The 15521-nt window shown below is 43.0% G+C and overlaps 1 protein-coding gene across 2 annotated transcripts in view; it reads left to right on the forward strand.

The window, feature by feature from the left end:
* Positions 1–3038: 3038 nt before the first annotated feature.
* Positions 3039–15521, forward strand: part of TFAP2B (transcription factor AP-2 beta) — a 28267-nt gene continuing 15784 nt past the window's right edge. The window contains exons 1-3 of one of the 2 annotated variants that reach the window (XM_016955661.4): positions 3039–3189; positions 7590–8048; positions 12732–12792. In XM_016955661.4, coding sequence (XP_016811150.1) covers positions 3109–3189; positions 7590–8048; positions 12732–12792 — 601 coding nt within the window. In that variant the 5' untranslated portion in view covers positions 3039–3108. Of the gene's footprint in view, positions 3190–6227; positions 6345–7589; positions 8049–12731; positions 12793–15521 lie in introns of those variants that run through there. The other variant, XM_016955662.4, reaches the window with a different exon arrangement.

Here is a 15521-nt window from a genome sequence, read left to right on the forward strand (position 1 = left end):
CGAGTGTTAACTATCTGGGATGTCTCAAGTGCGGTTCCACCTAGGAGAGCATGTGCGTAACCTGAAAAAGAAATATGGACATAAGGCAAGATAAAATAACGAGGAAAATGCATATTTTACTCGTTTAATTTCCTTCAAATCCAGAGTTTGTTTTGCCTTTGTGTTTCCATTTACTGAGTTCTTGCGGGAATAGTTTCCCTACGTCATGTGATTGAGTGATAACGCGAAAGGTAATAGAAAGTAAAAGCAAGAGAGGTAGGTTCAAGTTAGGAAAAATTTTCTCCGTAGCGGCTGAGCTTTTATTGTGCGTTTCTTCGGGCGTTTGAACTTTTTAGATGCTGGAACGATCGTTTCTAAAATTAGTAAATATCATAAGAAGTGAACTTTAAAAATGTTCCTCTCAATACCAGGTTTTCAAGAACGGAAAGAAACCTTTGCCGAAAAAGAAATCAAGGAGACTTGCAGGGTTTGCGTCTATAAAATTCCGACAGAGGGCGCTGTTGCCCGTTCAATGACAGGGAACGGTCCGTGGGAACGGTTTACCTTGCAATGTCTAGGACTTTTCGAATAACGCCCACGTTAAAAAAATTAACTAGGATTTTAATTATGGTTATGTATTTTGAAGGTATTTCTCCATATATATGTGTATATTTTTAGGTTTATGCTTCATTCTTAATAAAACCAGATTTGTTATTTTTCAGGTTTCCTAAAGAACTTAAATTTTAACCAAATATCTCAAGATACTTCCACTTTAAAAAATACCTAATACTAGCATAAAATAAAATTACACATAAAAAGTTTGAAATTATTCATATATAAGGCTATAAAATAGTTATACTAACACAATACCTTATATTATTTTAATTTATGTGTAAAATTATCTCTTGCAGGTTTTGTTTTGTTAAATCTCAGAGTTTATTTATTTTAGACTAGGCAATAATATACCAAAAAGATATTAAAAGGTGTTAAAAGCATTTAGAGAAAAAAAAGTGAGATTTTTCCAAATGCATTTTATTTGGGTTGTAATGATCTTTAGGTAATAACAATGATAGAATTATTGATTTGAAAGGGAGAAAACAATTATTTCCATTAATTAAATGTCTTGTGCCTGGAGAATCTGAACTTCCAAGTCTATAATATTTATCTTTCAGATTATTGATCTGGCACTGATTTTAGTTCTAGAAGTCAGGGGGTGTGGAACCCGTTTCAAGTCCCACCACACAATAAGATTAAGAAAAATCCCTTCTCATCTCCTAACTAGCTCTGGAAGCAAAGAAGAAAATCTTTGCTGATGCTCCTAGTGAAAAATCTGTATAGATTGTGTATGATTTAAGGTTAACATTTAAAGGGGAAGAAAGGAATGGAGAGAGAAAGGAAGGAAGGAAAAGGGAAATGAAGGAAAGAAAAAAGGAAAACAAAAAGGAGGAAGAGGAGAAAAGGAAAGACGAAACATAAAAAATTCAACCGGAAATAAGGGGTTTATTTCTGAAGTTCCTTCTGAAGCACCTTCTTTGTGTTCTTTTCCTTTGACTTATGTTTAAAAATTAAATTAAAAATCTGCAGAATTGTTTATTCTGCAGTTCATGAAGCTTCTCCTTGGTTTTGATTGAATCGACGTCCAACACGGTTGTCCGGAGCCCTGTACTCAAACAGCGTCCATCCCTGTTCGCGCAGAGCTGCACACAGCAGTCCTGGATTTAAAGACAATCACCCTTTGCAGATTCACTCTCACCAGGCTTAATAACTTCCACCCCAAATTGCCCCATCCCTCCTCGGTCCCTCCTGGCATTTCTTTTCTGTCCCAGGCGCAGAGATCCTCTTCTGGGCGTCTGTTCCGGCTATGAGAAGCTCTCCGCACCCTGAAAGGGAGTAGAAAAACAGAGGGGATGGGAAAGGGGGAACAGGGGAACAGATGAGTATTCATTTCATGATAAAATTCAGAATCCCTGCGCCTTAAATGGTGCCCATTTTCTAAGTCTGGTTAATATTGTTCTTGTTGCTGATGATGTTTTCCTTTTTAAAAACTATATGAATCATCTTATTCAGAAAAATTATACAAAAAAAGAAGAAACTCCACATGCACTAAAATATTTTTCACTATCTCTTTGAAGACATTCTGCTTAAACCTTTTCAAAGATTCGGGTGGCCCTTTCTTGACTCTCCATGATTAAAACCACTTACAAGTCATACACAACAGATGCAAATATAAAATGTCCTTGGCCTCTGCAAAAAAGGCTCAAAATTAACCTTGTCTGAACGTGTGCGTACGTTGCTTCCAACATCTGAAAAAAACTTGATAAAATGGAGACTCCAGCCAAGAGGAATGGTGCATGGAATCCGTTGAAAATGCATACAAACAACACCTAAAATAACAAGCAGCACAAACTGAGGTGTATTTAAGTTTCCAAAGGTTTTAGGTAAAATGACCAGAAAATATTAGAAATGGTCATTAACGGTGGCTAGCTTTTTTGTTCTATGGTGACAGAGATAAAGTTAAAAAAAAAAAAAAAGTTGTGTAGCCATCAACACAGAGATAGTCCTTAAAATCCCCCATATCCAGCCTTTCAAAATACTCTCTTCCGGAACATACATGAATAGGAGGGAGCTTTTGTGTTTAAAAATCTTGGTAAGTGTCCCCCTTTAAAATCTACATAGAAAATAGGGGACTGATGGCCCCTGGTTTCTCATTATGAATTGCAAAGACTTCAGTTATTGGCTACAATGATGTGTCATTTTCGATATAGAAGTTATAAAATGTATATATTATATTAATCACCCTGAACAACTCTTTGTTAAATGCACATTTGGAGTCTGCAGACTGTGTGACCCAGAGGTGCTTATATAACTATACGTGGGTGTCTGGGTGTAAATACGGGTTTATGATTTTTATAATATATATGTCTGTGGGTTGCATCTAACTCCTGTGTGTGCAATAATGTTTTTTCTCTTTGCTGAGGCTTACTTGTCCAGCCTATTGTTTGAGACAACAGATATAAGTTGCGATGGGAGAGGAGCGTCGGATTTGGTGTGTATCCCCCATTTCCAATTATAGATGGATCATTACAGACAGCGGAGTCCTGAGAAGCCAGACATCTGCTCCTCACATGAATGCACTCACCTCCTAGAGACCAGGCTGCCATCATGCTCTGGAAGCTCGTGGAGAATGTCAAGTACGAAGATATCTATGAGGTGAGTCGACACCCCCAGATGCATCTTAGAGCTTTGCAGATAGAGAATTTGAGCTTCTTGATACCCCAAATGATATATATTTTTAAGCTATTTACTCGTAGATTTCCGGTCGGTTTTCTCAGCTTTCTTTAACTTTTAGAAAAGCTGGCTAGGGAAGACTTCGCTGCTCTGAAAAGGGACTTTAAGGTTGAAGTCTGACAACTTTAATTTAGGAATGTTTTTATTTATTTTATTTTTCTTTCCCTTTTCCTCGCCTCCCCCCACCCCACCCCACCCTTTTAAGCTCTGATGGGGAATGTGGTGCTACTGAATGTGGGCACGCTGTCAGAGAAAATCGAGATTCTGATAAAGTCAGGGGCTTTTCTCGTTTTAAGTGTGGAAGAGAATTGGGTTTTCAAGCCTCATTTGTAACAGACTCGGGCTTTTAATTTTTATTTTCAATAAAATTTCTGAAATTGATAACAAATGGTTCCAAGTAGAGGACAGAGAATTAGCGGGAAAGAGGTAGATGGCTGGAGATATGGATGGATAGAGCAAAATAGAAGAAGTCGTAGCAGTTTATTATTTTCTGTTTTCTTGTGTTTTGCTTCCTTGAGGGTCACTGCGTCCGAACAGAAATCGCAGCCGCCCCCTGTGTGGGCATCTTTCACGGAAATTTCTGCCCACGTTCAATGCGTACGGGTCTCTAGCATTGAGGCTAGCTCAACTCTTCGGGGCAGGAGAAGTTGCGCCCAGCCAGGAGGACGCCAGCCGCCTCCGGGGCCCGGACCGCGCTCGCCAAAGCCCTTTTCCGGCTCGGGCAAGGGCTGACGCGGCCAGGCGGCTCCGCTACTCGCGGGCGAGGCGGACTAGGCGGATGAGGCGGCCGAGGCGGGCGAGGCGGGCGAGGCGCGGGGCGCGCGGCGGGCCAGGCTGGGGACCGGGAAGCCCGCGGAGCCTCGCTTTTAAGCGGAATGGCCTGGGACAGCCCCAGGTGGTTGCCAGGGGAAGGGAGGAAGGGAAGGTTCTGCTGAGACGTCGAGGTTGGAAATAAAAACTTCGGAAAGGCGAAGCGGATTTAGAAAAGGAGGGAAGTCGAGGCGGGCGAAGCGGGCCATGGAGATTGCTAAGAGGAAAAGTTGGAGAGAAAAGGAAGGAAGAGAAGCAGACTCCCGGGTGGCGGGCGCGGGCCGCTAGGTCAGACGAAAGGTGGAGGGATGCAGAGACTCCCCAAAGAGCCGAGAAAGACACGCGACCCCTCCGGATCGGGACAGCTCCTGAAAGCCCGGCGCGGAGCCGCCTCGAAGATCCTAAGAGTGGGCGACTCACAGGCGCGGCCGGCAAGCTCCTGGGGGACTCGGGCTCCGACGAGCGCCCACAGGCAGCGCCTGGCGCCCACACCTCCTGCCCGCCCCGAATCCTGATGTTGGGGTGTGTGTATGTGTGGAGGTATGTAGGAGAGAGGAGGAGGAGATAAGAGAGGAGAGGGAGAAAAGCAAGAGAGAGCGCAAGAGCGCAGAGAGGAGAGAGATTCGTCTTGTTGCTGAATGATGCTTGGGGTTTTCCTTTTCTCTTTGTGGTTGTGTATCGACTGTAACGAAGAGCCGCGCCTACGCGCCTGGTGGGGATTGTTTCGGTTCGGCCTCCTTTTCTTTCCTTAACAGGCGGGATAATGGTAAAGTCGAAGGCGCTAGAACTGTCCTAAAGAATATTAGCGCCCAAAGTGGGCATGATATTAGCAAGCACGGGGCCATGGTGAAAACAGCTCAAGCTATATGCATGCAGAGGCATTTCAGTGGGTTCTAAAAAGTAACCAGGGTAACATTCGTTCTTTACAGAAAGTAAAGTAGCTAAATGGAAAAGGAAGGAGGGAGAGAAGAAAGGAGGGAGGGAGAGAGGAAGAGGGAGGGGTGGAGTGGAAGGGAGGGAAGAGAGAAGAGAAAAGAGGGGAGGGAGAGAGAGAAAGAAATAAACAGGGAGAGAGAGGGAATATTACAGGTGGTCCTATCTGCCTAAATTTTCTGCTCAAAAAAACAGAATCCGCAGCTCGGTGGAAGGAGCCTATTTAAGTCTGGACTAAGGTTGAACTTTAACAGAAATGGCAGTCAGGCCAGTTGAACGGGTTCCTGAAACATCCAAAAAGGTTTTCTGTTGCCCCTGGCTTTGCCTGGAAAGGATAAGTTTAGTGTATTTGAAGATTGATGGCGTATGTTTTAAATTGAGGTAAAAATCGCAAACTGTGTGAGCACTAAACAGGAAAAGGCTGCACAGGAATGAAAAGCCTCCATCTCGCTTCTGTCCTTTAACAAATGAGCATAATCTTCCACATTTAGCAAAAGTCTGCAAAAGTCACTGTAAATAACCAGGCCCACCAATTTGCTTTTCTCTCGCCTCCAAATGATGAAGCAACCCTTTTTATTTTGTTTTTGTAATCCTCACACAAAGCACCCAAGGCGACCAAGTCCTCCGGATTAGGAAAGTCTCTCTCCAGGTAGGAGGACACCTCCATTCTATACAACCTCCCAGCACTGTTCTCCCTCACTGCCTTATCCAAAGGAGCAGGGGCTGCTTTACTCGTGTCCCCGGCACAGTTAATTGAAGTTCTGCCTCTTTCCTGCTAAACTTTTTCCCCAGTCTGCCTTTGCCAGCCCCCTCGTCTGATTACATCTAGTAATTCTCCACTGAATGAACGTCATTTACAATAGTAGGGGAGCTCTGCGCTCGCTGCTGCTTCACGCTCCATTTGTCCTCCATTCTCCCTTTAAAGTACTCGTGTAATATTAATAGTCATGAATATCAATTATTATGAGGCGGTGTAGGCAAGCGGAGGGAGGAAGGGGCGGCCGAGCAGTCTGAGCCCAGCTCCGGGTGAAAGAGGACTGCATCTGGAGCCCCGAAGAACGGCAGAAGAAAAGAGGCCAAAAAGACAGCAAAGAGACAGATGAATAGTTCTGTCTGTGTGTGACAGGCATCGCCAATCTTGTTGGGGTAGGGGGGCGGGTGTAATTTTTTTTTTTTTTTTTTTTGATGGCTTGTCCTGGAAACACATCAAGCTCAGCTCCTGTGTCCAGCTCGCTTCTCTGCTGGACTCCTTGATTTTTTTTTAATCATTGTTTGATTTTGAGCAGTAACCAGGCTTTTTTTTCCAGATGTTAGTCCACACCTATTCATCCATGGTGAGTTTGGATTCACGTGTTACCAGAATTGCATGCTCCCTCCTCTCACTGTCTCCCTGTCTCTGCGTCTCTGTGTGTGTGTGTCTCACACTCTCTGTCTCTCTCTGTCTTCCCTTGAGCGCCTTTGGCTTGGTAATTTAGCACCATAATTGGACGAGGCTGCAGCTGCTTCTCTCTGCATTGTGTGTTCTCCGTCTGAGCTCCATGAGTCAGCTGGGAGGGGAGAGGCCGAAAAGAAAAACTTTTTATTTGCCATTGCTGTTTGGAAATTTAGGTGACTATTTCTGCAAAAAGAACCATGGGGAGTTTACCATGATGTTTCCAGAGAAGAGAGGGAGAAACAAAGTCCACCTCCCTCATATACACACCTCCCCCTTCTTCTTTCACTTAGTTCACACTCCAGATAGGACCAGGAATAAGTTGTCTGGGCTTTTATTTCCCCCCACCCCAACTTTAGTTCCTTCATTTTCACACCCTGAGTATAACAGCATTAGATATAGAAAAACAGTCTTAGAAATAACTCCTATGAACCACAACTCAACATAATTCATCATTGGCTTAGGATATGATTTCGAATGAGATCCATTTCAATGAAACACTATTTAAGTTATTTAATTTCTCCTGGAGAGGGAGGAGTGACTGGGAACTCAGACCAGGTGGATTCCTTGGAGCTTTTGGAATGATCAGGTTGTGTGGAAAGCTCCTCCTAATCAGCCAGCTGCATTTCCAGCGAAGGCAGAAGTTGGTTTTTAATCAGGGGGAGCAGCACAGCAAATACTATGAAGTTTTATTTGTTGTGATTTGTACCTCTGGAAGAGTTAGAAAAAAGTAGTTAAAAACACCCAGAGGAGCAAACACCATATGTAAGACTCCTACAATTTTAATTAAGGCATTTAGAATCTCCCTCCATACACACTGTTCCTGCACCCCTGCCTTTTGCCTGCTTTGCACTCCCCAAAAAGCGGCTAAAATATTATAGTTAAGTGGGTGATTCCTTTCCCATTTTCTCCCCAAGCCTGGGGTTTGAAATTGCTGAAATCATGTGGCCCTCTGAGTCAACTTGGGGGTCTAAGTTTCAGATCCTTGCTTCCCTTGTCCCGGGAAGAGCGTACAAAAGCCGGGCTTCTCCATTTGTCACTTGTATTTTTTTTTCTTCCTCTCTGTACTCTCTGTCTCTCTCTGCCTCTATCTCTCTTTCTCTGTCTCCTTCTCTGGCTCTCTGTCCCTTCCTCTCTCCGCTCCCAGGACCGGCACGATGGTGTCCCGAGCCACAGCTCGCGGCTCTCCCAGCTGGGCTCGGTGTCCCAAGGACCCTACTCGAGCGCCCCGCCGCTGTCCCACACCCCGTCGTCGGACTTCCAGCCGCCCTACTTCCCACCCCCCTACCAGCCGCTCCCCTACCACCAGAGCCAGGACCCCTACTCCCACGTCAACGACCCCTACTCCCTGAACCCACTGCACCAGCCCCAGCAACATCCCTGGGGGCAACGGCAGCGGCAAGAAGTGGGTTCGGAAGCCGGCTCTCTCCTGCCCCAGCCTCGGGCCGCCTTGCCCCAGCTCTCGGGCCTTGACCCCCGGAGGGACTACCACTCGGTCCGCCGGCCGGACGTGCTGCTGCATTCGGCGCACCACGGCCTGGACGCGGGCATGGGTGACAGCCTCTCGCTGCACGGCCTCGGCCATCCCGGAATGGAAGACGTCCAGGTAACCACAAACAAACAAACAAACAAAAAAGACCACGAATAAGGAATGCTTCTGGAGGGGGGGAGGTCAGGAGAGGGCAGCTCTGTCTCTTTTTGGGGAGTTTGTTCCCATGTTTAGAACAGGACTAGACAGTCATATAGAACTGTTTATGTGTGTCTGTATGTATGGCTCTATAGTGGCGATTTCCAGAGGTCTAATTATGATAATCCAAACCACGAGAAATTAAATCTTGAAGAAGAAAAATATGTATTTGCTTTGATACCTTAAGATTATTAGAATAAAGGCGAATGCTTTTGTCCTGCCTCAGCTACCATCTCCTGTATATTCTCTAGTGCTTTGTGGAAGCCAGCTTGGTACCCCTTCTTTACCAACACACACACCCCATAGTGGGGCTGTCCTGCTGACTTGGCAGGTGAAGACCTGGCTGCCTAGAGGCTAGAGCTTCAGAATGAAGTTCCAGGGGCCTCTGTATGCTCCAGAGGTTGCTGCTGAATTTGCAAAGATTTTGCTAAGCATGACAATGAGCTCTGATCATCTAAGCCAGGTCTTGCTTTGGATGTCTCATAAGCCACAGAGCTTTTTTCCAAGAGATAGTTGCAGTCCTCATCTGAGAAATAGAATATATGTGAAGGAGAAACTCAGAACGCCATAATTCAGGAGTCCATGATGGTAGATACCATTTTGGAAATTCTTTTCACTTTTTGGTTCATTAAGTGACTGTAGTGTAATATTCTCCACCTCCCTCTCCTGGCCTCCGCCTATATTAACACTCTTCTCTCCCCACTGCCATCATCCCAGTTGAGAGTCATCACGTGTTTATTTCTTAAAACAAAAGGCTCAAAACACTCCCCCTACCCACCCACTATCCCATCTGCAGTCTACACAATGGAGCCTGATTTGGTTGAGAATACTTGGTTAAACTAAACAAAGAAACATCAAAGAAATGATTCCTAAAAACTGTTTGGGTGATTCTGACCAGGTCTGCTTTTTCACCCTAAGTTAAATAGTTGGCAGAAAAGATAAATATAGTTTACAGGTATGTAATTGACACTTCAGTTTCATTGGCATAGTTGTATTTATTATGCATCCTTTGACATACCTCTGAAGCAAAGGAAAATAAAATGGGAAAGAGAAGAGGGTACAAGAGTCATTCTTCTGTACCTTGCTGAAAAAAAAATAGTTTTAAACAGTTAAAATGTGGTGACAGCATCAAATGCTGTCTGTGTGTGGTCTATGATTGTTTATTGTTTTAAAAGAAATTCAGTTATTTATTTTTTTAAAAAAGACGGAATTACCTGATTTGTGCCTGGATTTACTGATAGTAATAAGAGTGATGATGGTTTTGTTGATTTAACTGAGCTTGACTGTTCCTGGCTAGAGATATTGCTCATTTCTGAATATCATATGAGAAAGGAAGTATTTAATAGTTTTTTTAAAATGCATTGCAGTAATATGTGTCTCGGGGGGAAAAGTTTTTAAATTAACCTTTCTGAGTATGGTTCAAAGTGCTGGATAATGAAAGTGGATCAACTCATCACCATTACTGTTGGTGATGCTAATGCCGGCCCTGTCACCACCACCCTACAGGCCAAGTGACTCTAGCGAAGGAACTCAGAAATTTTTCCCCCAAAAGAAGGAGCAGATTTCTTTAGTTAAATGTTTTTAAAGAAATAATTGAGAGAGGTCTTTTTGTGTTTGGTGAAATTCAAAGTCTGAGAGAAAAACAGGGCCAGATCAGTGCACATTTGGGAGAATAGTCTTGTCAAAGCGTTGGAAAGGATTTAGTGTTTATGTGAACGGAGCAGCTCGGGGCCAAGTTGTTGCTGTCGGGAATACAGACCACAGAGGTAGAGAGCTGAAAGGAGAAAAGCAGCAGGCAGCACACCGGAGCCACTTGCAGGCTCTCCACTCACCCAACCCCCACCCTGTTCCTCCCCTGCTTTATCTCATTTCGTCACCTGCCGGGAGGCCCACGGGACCTTCTTGGGACGACCCCTATAGTGCAAGGGACACACCCTGCTCCTGTCCCTAGAGGGAAACAGCAAAGACAGGGACGGTCTCTGCCTCCGCGGTGATGACAGACCTCCCGAGGCCAGGGTGAAGTTGACTGATGCAGGGCAGGTGACAAAGACCAGGGGTTATGTTTCCAGGACCACAGCCTCGAATCCGAAGGCTTCCAATCATCTGCTCAACACAGAAGGATTCACTTCCGAGTTAGGGAGCTGGGGTGCGGGGGCTAAAGTTACACAAGCAGGTTGGGATTTCAACGCTCTCCCTACAGCTATCGAATGGGTGGCCTGCACTGGTCCAGTCTTTAAAAGGACCAGAGAGTGCCTAGGCCTGGACCTTAGTCACTTGTTCCGATCTCAAGGACCTCGTGTGTGTTCCAGATCCCCTTGAGCCAGGGAGCTGGCAGACCCTGAGGGTGCTGCCCTGCCTATGGGTCGAGGGTTTTGTTGTGTGACCCAGATGCACCACACTCAGGGCCACAGCCCCCACCATGAGAGAAGAGAAAGAGGAGAGCTAATTAACCAAATGCTTCTAATATTTTTTTAAATGAAACTATAAAACCCTGTCAATTTCTATTTCAATTTACTCACAGGGGCTATTAAACTAGCAAATCGCTGTTTGGGTTCTGGGTATGCTACATTTCACCCATTGTGCATGAGCGCGCGCGCGCGTGCGTGTGTGTGTCTAGTTGGGGAGGGGGCTACAAGTGTTAAAAACTCAGGAAAACACCTACAGAGAGAGAGACAGAGGGAGTGAAAGGACACCTAGTTTGGGATTTGTTTAGTTGTCATGTACACCTCTTTTCTTCTTCCCACCTTTGCTCTCTTACCTCCCATCACCTCTACCACCCATGAATATAAACATATAAGGATGTTAAGCCAACTCCCCCCAAACACATACACACACTCAAACACACCCGAGTGTCTTAAAGCAACCCCTGGTATCACTTTTAACTAAAGAAGTCTAGTAATTACGAGTCTGAGTTGTTTTTCTGCGCTTCCGCATGCAGTCCTAATTAAATCTTTACGATCCTCCCTGTGACGATTAAGCGCCAGCATGCTGCGTGAATATCCTGTACAAAAACCCAGCAGGCGGCCGTAATTAGATAGAAAATCAGACAAGAGCCTTCTCATTAACTACCACAACTACCCCACGTCGCTGATGAGGCGTTTATACATATTTACGTACAAGAGTGAGGGTAAGGTGTGAGGGCCCCCGGGTCCAGGCCAGTGTAAGTCAGGGTCTGGCTGCCCTGGACACATTGTCACTGTATACACATGATCATAGAAAGGTGTGAATCGTGTGTGTTTGTGTGTGGCAGGGTCCCCTGAGGAGTTATGAACAAGTTACATGAAATATTTTTAAAACACCTTTTTACTATTTCCTAAGATGTGCATGGCATGTTGCAGCAAGGATAACAATTCCTACGGAGAATAACAATTTTGCTCACTTTTCTGAGAACAAAAGAGTGACTATTAAAAATGAAAAGAAACAAATTAACATGCCCCCTGTACGATTAGATCATCTCATTTCTAAAGTTTTGCTTGTTTGGGGTAGACAGTCTTTTTCTTGTGATGAACTCACACTGTGAGGATGCAGCATGAGTCGGTGTGAGTGCTGTGAAAACAGCTCCTCACTCTCAAGCCCTTTGCTTTTTACTTCTCTATAAAGTGGGTAACAATTTGGTCCCAACTTAGGTTTTGAAGGGTCAAGAAAGTAGTTGTAGATTTTAGAAAGACCTAGCATTTATTTTCTTGGTAGGGAGAGAAAGGGAATCTACTGCTTTTGGACGCCCTGGGATGCACAGCCAGAACTGTTCACGTGTATTCTGACAGTAAGAAACTTGCTCCAACAGCTATTTCCTCTCAGAAGTGCTACCAGTGCTCAGAGTTGAAACTTTCCTTCTCTGGAATGAAACTGTGGCACAGAAGATGAACATTCCTTGCGATTACCTAGGTGCTGACTGGGAGGATCTAGACCTTTGTGTGTGTCTGCTTGTCTGTAGTTACTGCCTTCCTAACAGGTGTGCTCCTTGCTGGGAAGCAGCATCAGCAGGACTGGGAGGGAGGGTAAATTGTGAAGGTTCCTCCAAGAGACTGTCATTGTGCAGCAAGAAGCTCATAGTTTACAGGAACATGTATGGGCTGTAATGGGTGTGCAGTCCTAGAGGCTTGCAAACATGTTCCTATGTGTTGCTGTTTGCATTCCATTCCAAATTGCTCAGACTTTAATTAAAATCCCATAATGTAAACTATTATGTATTTGTAAAATGGCTCTGGGGTTAAGATGCACTGGGATAGAATGGAAAACACAAATTGCTCTTACTAATATTGGTGAAAATCTGTCAGCTGTTGCCAAACTTTTACAATTCATAAGAGCAAATAATATAAAGGTTTATCTGTCTAATATCTATGTTTTATATAATAACTAAACCAATGTTGCATCCCAGATGTCTCTCAAAGTTTTCTTTCTCCACTTCTTCCATTGGAAAAATTTATAATTTGAGTAAATTTCATTTCTATGTCTATTTGGAGGTAATAATAATAATAAAACAGCCCTTTGTGAATTAATATAAATGGAAATAACAGAAACTCCAGTTTGGAATAACATGATTTATGTGTGCAATTCTTTAATATCCTGTCAATTTGAATAGTGATGTTTTTATATTCACAGTCAGTTGAAGATGCCAATAACAGCGGCATGAATCTATTGGACCAGTCTGTCATTAAAAAAGGTATGGATAATTCCCCCCAAAAAGTAAGCAAAGTTTTCTCATGCATTAACGTCTGTATGATGAATTTTCACTTTGGGGGAATTCATTATTTGACAAGACATAAATGTTTGTTCACAATTATAGGACAATGGCTGTCAGATTAGGGGAAAGGGCATGTTGGGAAGATGGAAGTTGGGCAAGGGGGAATGAAAACATCAGACACAAATTCAGATGAGTGAGACAGACTGTTGCAATTTTTCTCGTGGCATATTTGGTAGCCATTCTTGATACATCTTAAATAATTGAGCTATCATCATGTGTGGAATTGGCTGGTAAACACTGGTTTCAAGAAGGTGCTACAATTATTTCAATGATAACTGGAGTTTGCTGAGTTAAAGCTTATGTTATTGAGATAGCCTCTTTCTTCATTTTGTATTTGATTTTTTTGGTGATAATTTTGTTCCCAGTTCTCTATGTTTTATGAGTTGTTTTTATTTATTTATTTTTTCATTGTGCCAAATTTGTTGCTAAATATGCACATCCTGAGAAGCTGAGACAGCCTATGCACATTTCTAAATCTTCCTACATATGCATTCATGATTTAGTGTGACTGTGGAATCACCCCATACTGTTAAAGGGCATGTGATATTAACAAATGTTTGCAGTCTCTTGTACAGCTGTAAGCAAAATAATTAACTAATTAAACTAATTAAATGTAATTACAATAACTCATTTTGGGCGTATTGCAGCTGCTTAATTTTTTCTGCTTTTCTCTGACAGTCACTGAGAGAATGCCTGGCGATTAGTGTAGCTGCTGAAAGGCCTGAATGTCACTCAAATGCCACAAATTTAGGAGTTTAAATGTGTAAACAGTGCAATCTTTAATTATCACAGGAACTGGCATTTGACGATACAATTTTAATACTGTAACCCTTTCTTATGGATGTTGAAGAAATTCTGTCTCTATATTTAGTGTCAACAATCCTCAGCTTTCAATCATTTATGATTCACTTGAGCCACTTGACATCAACAAAAACAATTAAAAGAAAAAATGCTTTGGGAAGTAATTCATCCAGACTCAAATGGGATAGTAGGAGGGTTGTGGAATAAGGATTCCAAACAGGGTGAGGTATTCTAAACTGTCTTCCTTTACAAAGGCAGAAGAGTAGCTTTGAAAGGTGGGTGGGGGAAGCTGTACTTGCAATGATGCCATTTGGCCTTGGAATGAATATCCTAAAGTATAGTAAGGTTTGGGGCATAACTATTTATTTTAGTGGTTGCTTCAAACATCTCTCTCTCTCTCTCTCTCATCTTCAAATAATATTGTTTTGGCTTTTAATGCCAGCTTTTGGGTTTGCTAGGATACCCAGGCTCAGTGCTTAAATTTGCAACTGTGCTGACTGACAGCTCACTTTTCCCGTTTTCTCTTGGGTCGCCTCTTTCGGTTAATTGCTGGTTGATTAGGGTGGGGTCGGGGAGGAGCTTCTCCATTGGCTTTTTTCAGTTTGTTTTAGTTCCTCCTCCCTTTTCATGGAAAGCTAGAACCACTTAGCTCAGGGTTCTGTATCCTAGCAACATCATTTGGGCTGGCAGGGGAACATGCCCAACAGATGACCAATCAGAAATGTTATTAATAGCCAGTCCAATAAAAATATTTGTAACTTAGCTTGCCTAGCAAAACAGAGCTGAAGATTTTCTTAGATGTGGGATGCTTTGGTTTCAGAGCTTGTATATGTTTGTCAGTGAAATGTGAATATTTATGTGCAAGGTTGTCTCCAGGAATAAGAAAAGGAGAATAATGACTAAAGTTGATGGTTCTGTTTTTGGAAACAGAAGAGTACATTTTATGTCCCCCCAAATGTACAGCTTTTTTAAATATGTGCAGCTTAAAATATTTAAGTAGTATCCCAGTTACTTTAATTGATTCAGGGGGTGTGGTATGAATATGATGAAATGGTAGGTCAATTGCATTATTTAATATTTGACATATTTGCTTTATTACATGAAGAAAAGATCCTATGTCTTTTTTCTTTAGAGAGCCATAGGCAAAATAAGAATACGAGGTTGATTTACTTTTCTAACTCAGTATAAGCCACTTAAAGTTGTGGTGGGTTCATTAGCCCCTTCCCCTGCACCCTAGTCTCTTTGCTCACCATCTCCCCAATTATGAGAGATGTTTCCAAGAGATGAATTTTGTAAAAGAGGTGAGAAAGTCTTGTGAACTAAATATTCTAAATTTCAACACCTGGAAGAAGGCTTAGTTTCTTAATATATTTTCTAATGGGCTTTTAGGCAGATAAAAAAAAATTCTACCTCATTAGTAACAGATTGGCAAGTGGTCTAGGTTTGGGGGTCTCTGAGTCTGTGTTTATGAAGCTAGAAGACTTAGGCATAAATGATGCATGTCTCTATCTCTATGTCTCTTTCTCCAGTTATGGTAAGGCCCCTTCTAAAATTTAACCAATCTAATTTTTCACCTGTGTTTATGTCACCCCATAGATTATGGGCTCCCCCTCTTGTTATGTTTGCTATCTGGGCTTAGCTGACATTTCTGAAGTAATTTAGTTAAGAGGAAATGAGTTGTTCCCAGTAGAGAGAGCAAACGAGTGGAGTGAAGGTAGCCAGCGTGATAAATGGCTCTTTCATTTGAAGATCTCCAGAGCTCGTTTACGGCTAATTTTCTGTATTGGCCCCCTTTGAGCTATTAATGCAATCGGCAGGGACCGTGGCCCCTCTCCTCTTAGCTGCCC

This window comes from Pan troglodytes, chromosome 5, assembly GCF_028858775.2.
Source record: "Pan troglodytes isolate AG18354 chromosome 5, NHGRI_mPanTro3-v2.0_pri, whole genome shotgun sequence".
Taxonomy (NCBI): Eukaryota; Metazoa; Chordata; class Mammalia; order Primates; family Hominidae; genus Pan; species Pan troglodytes.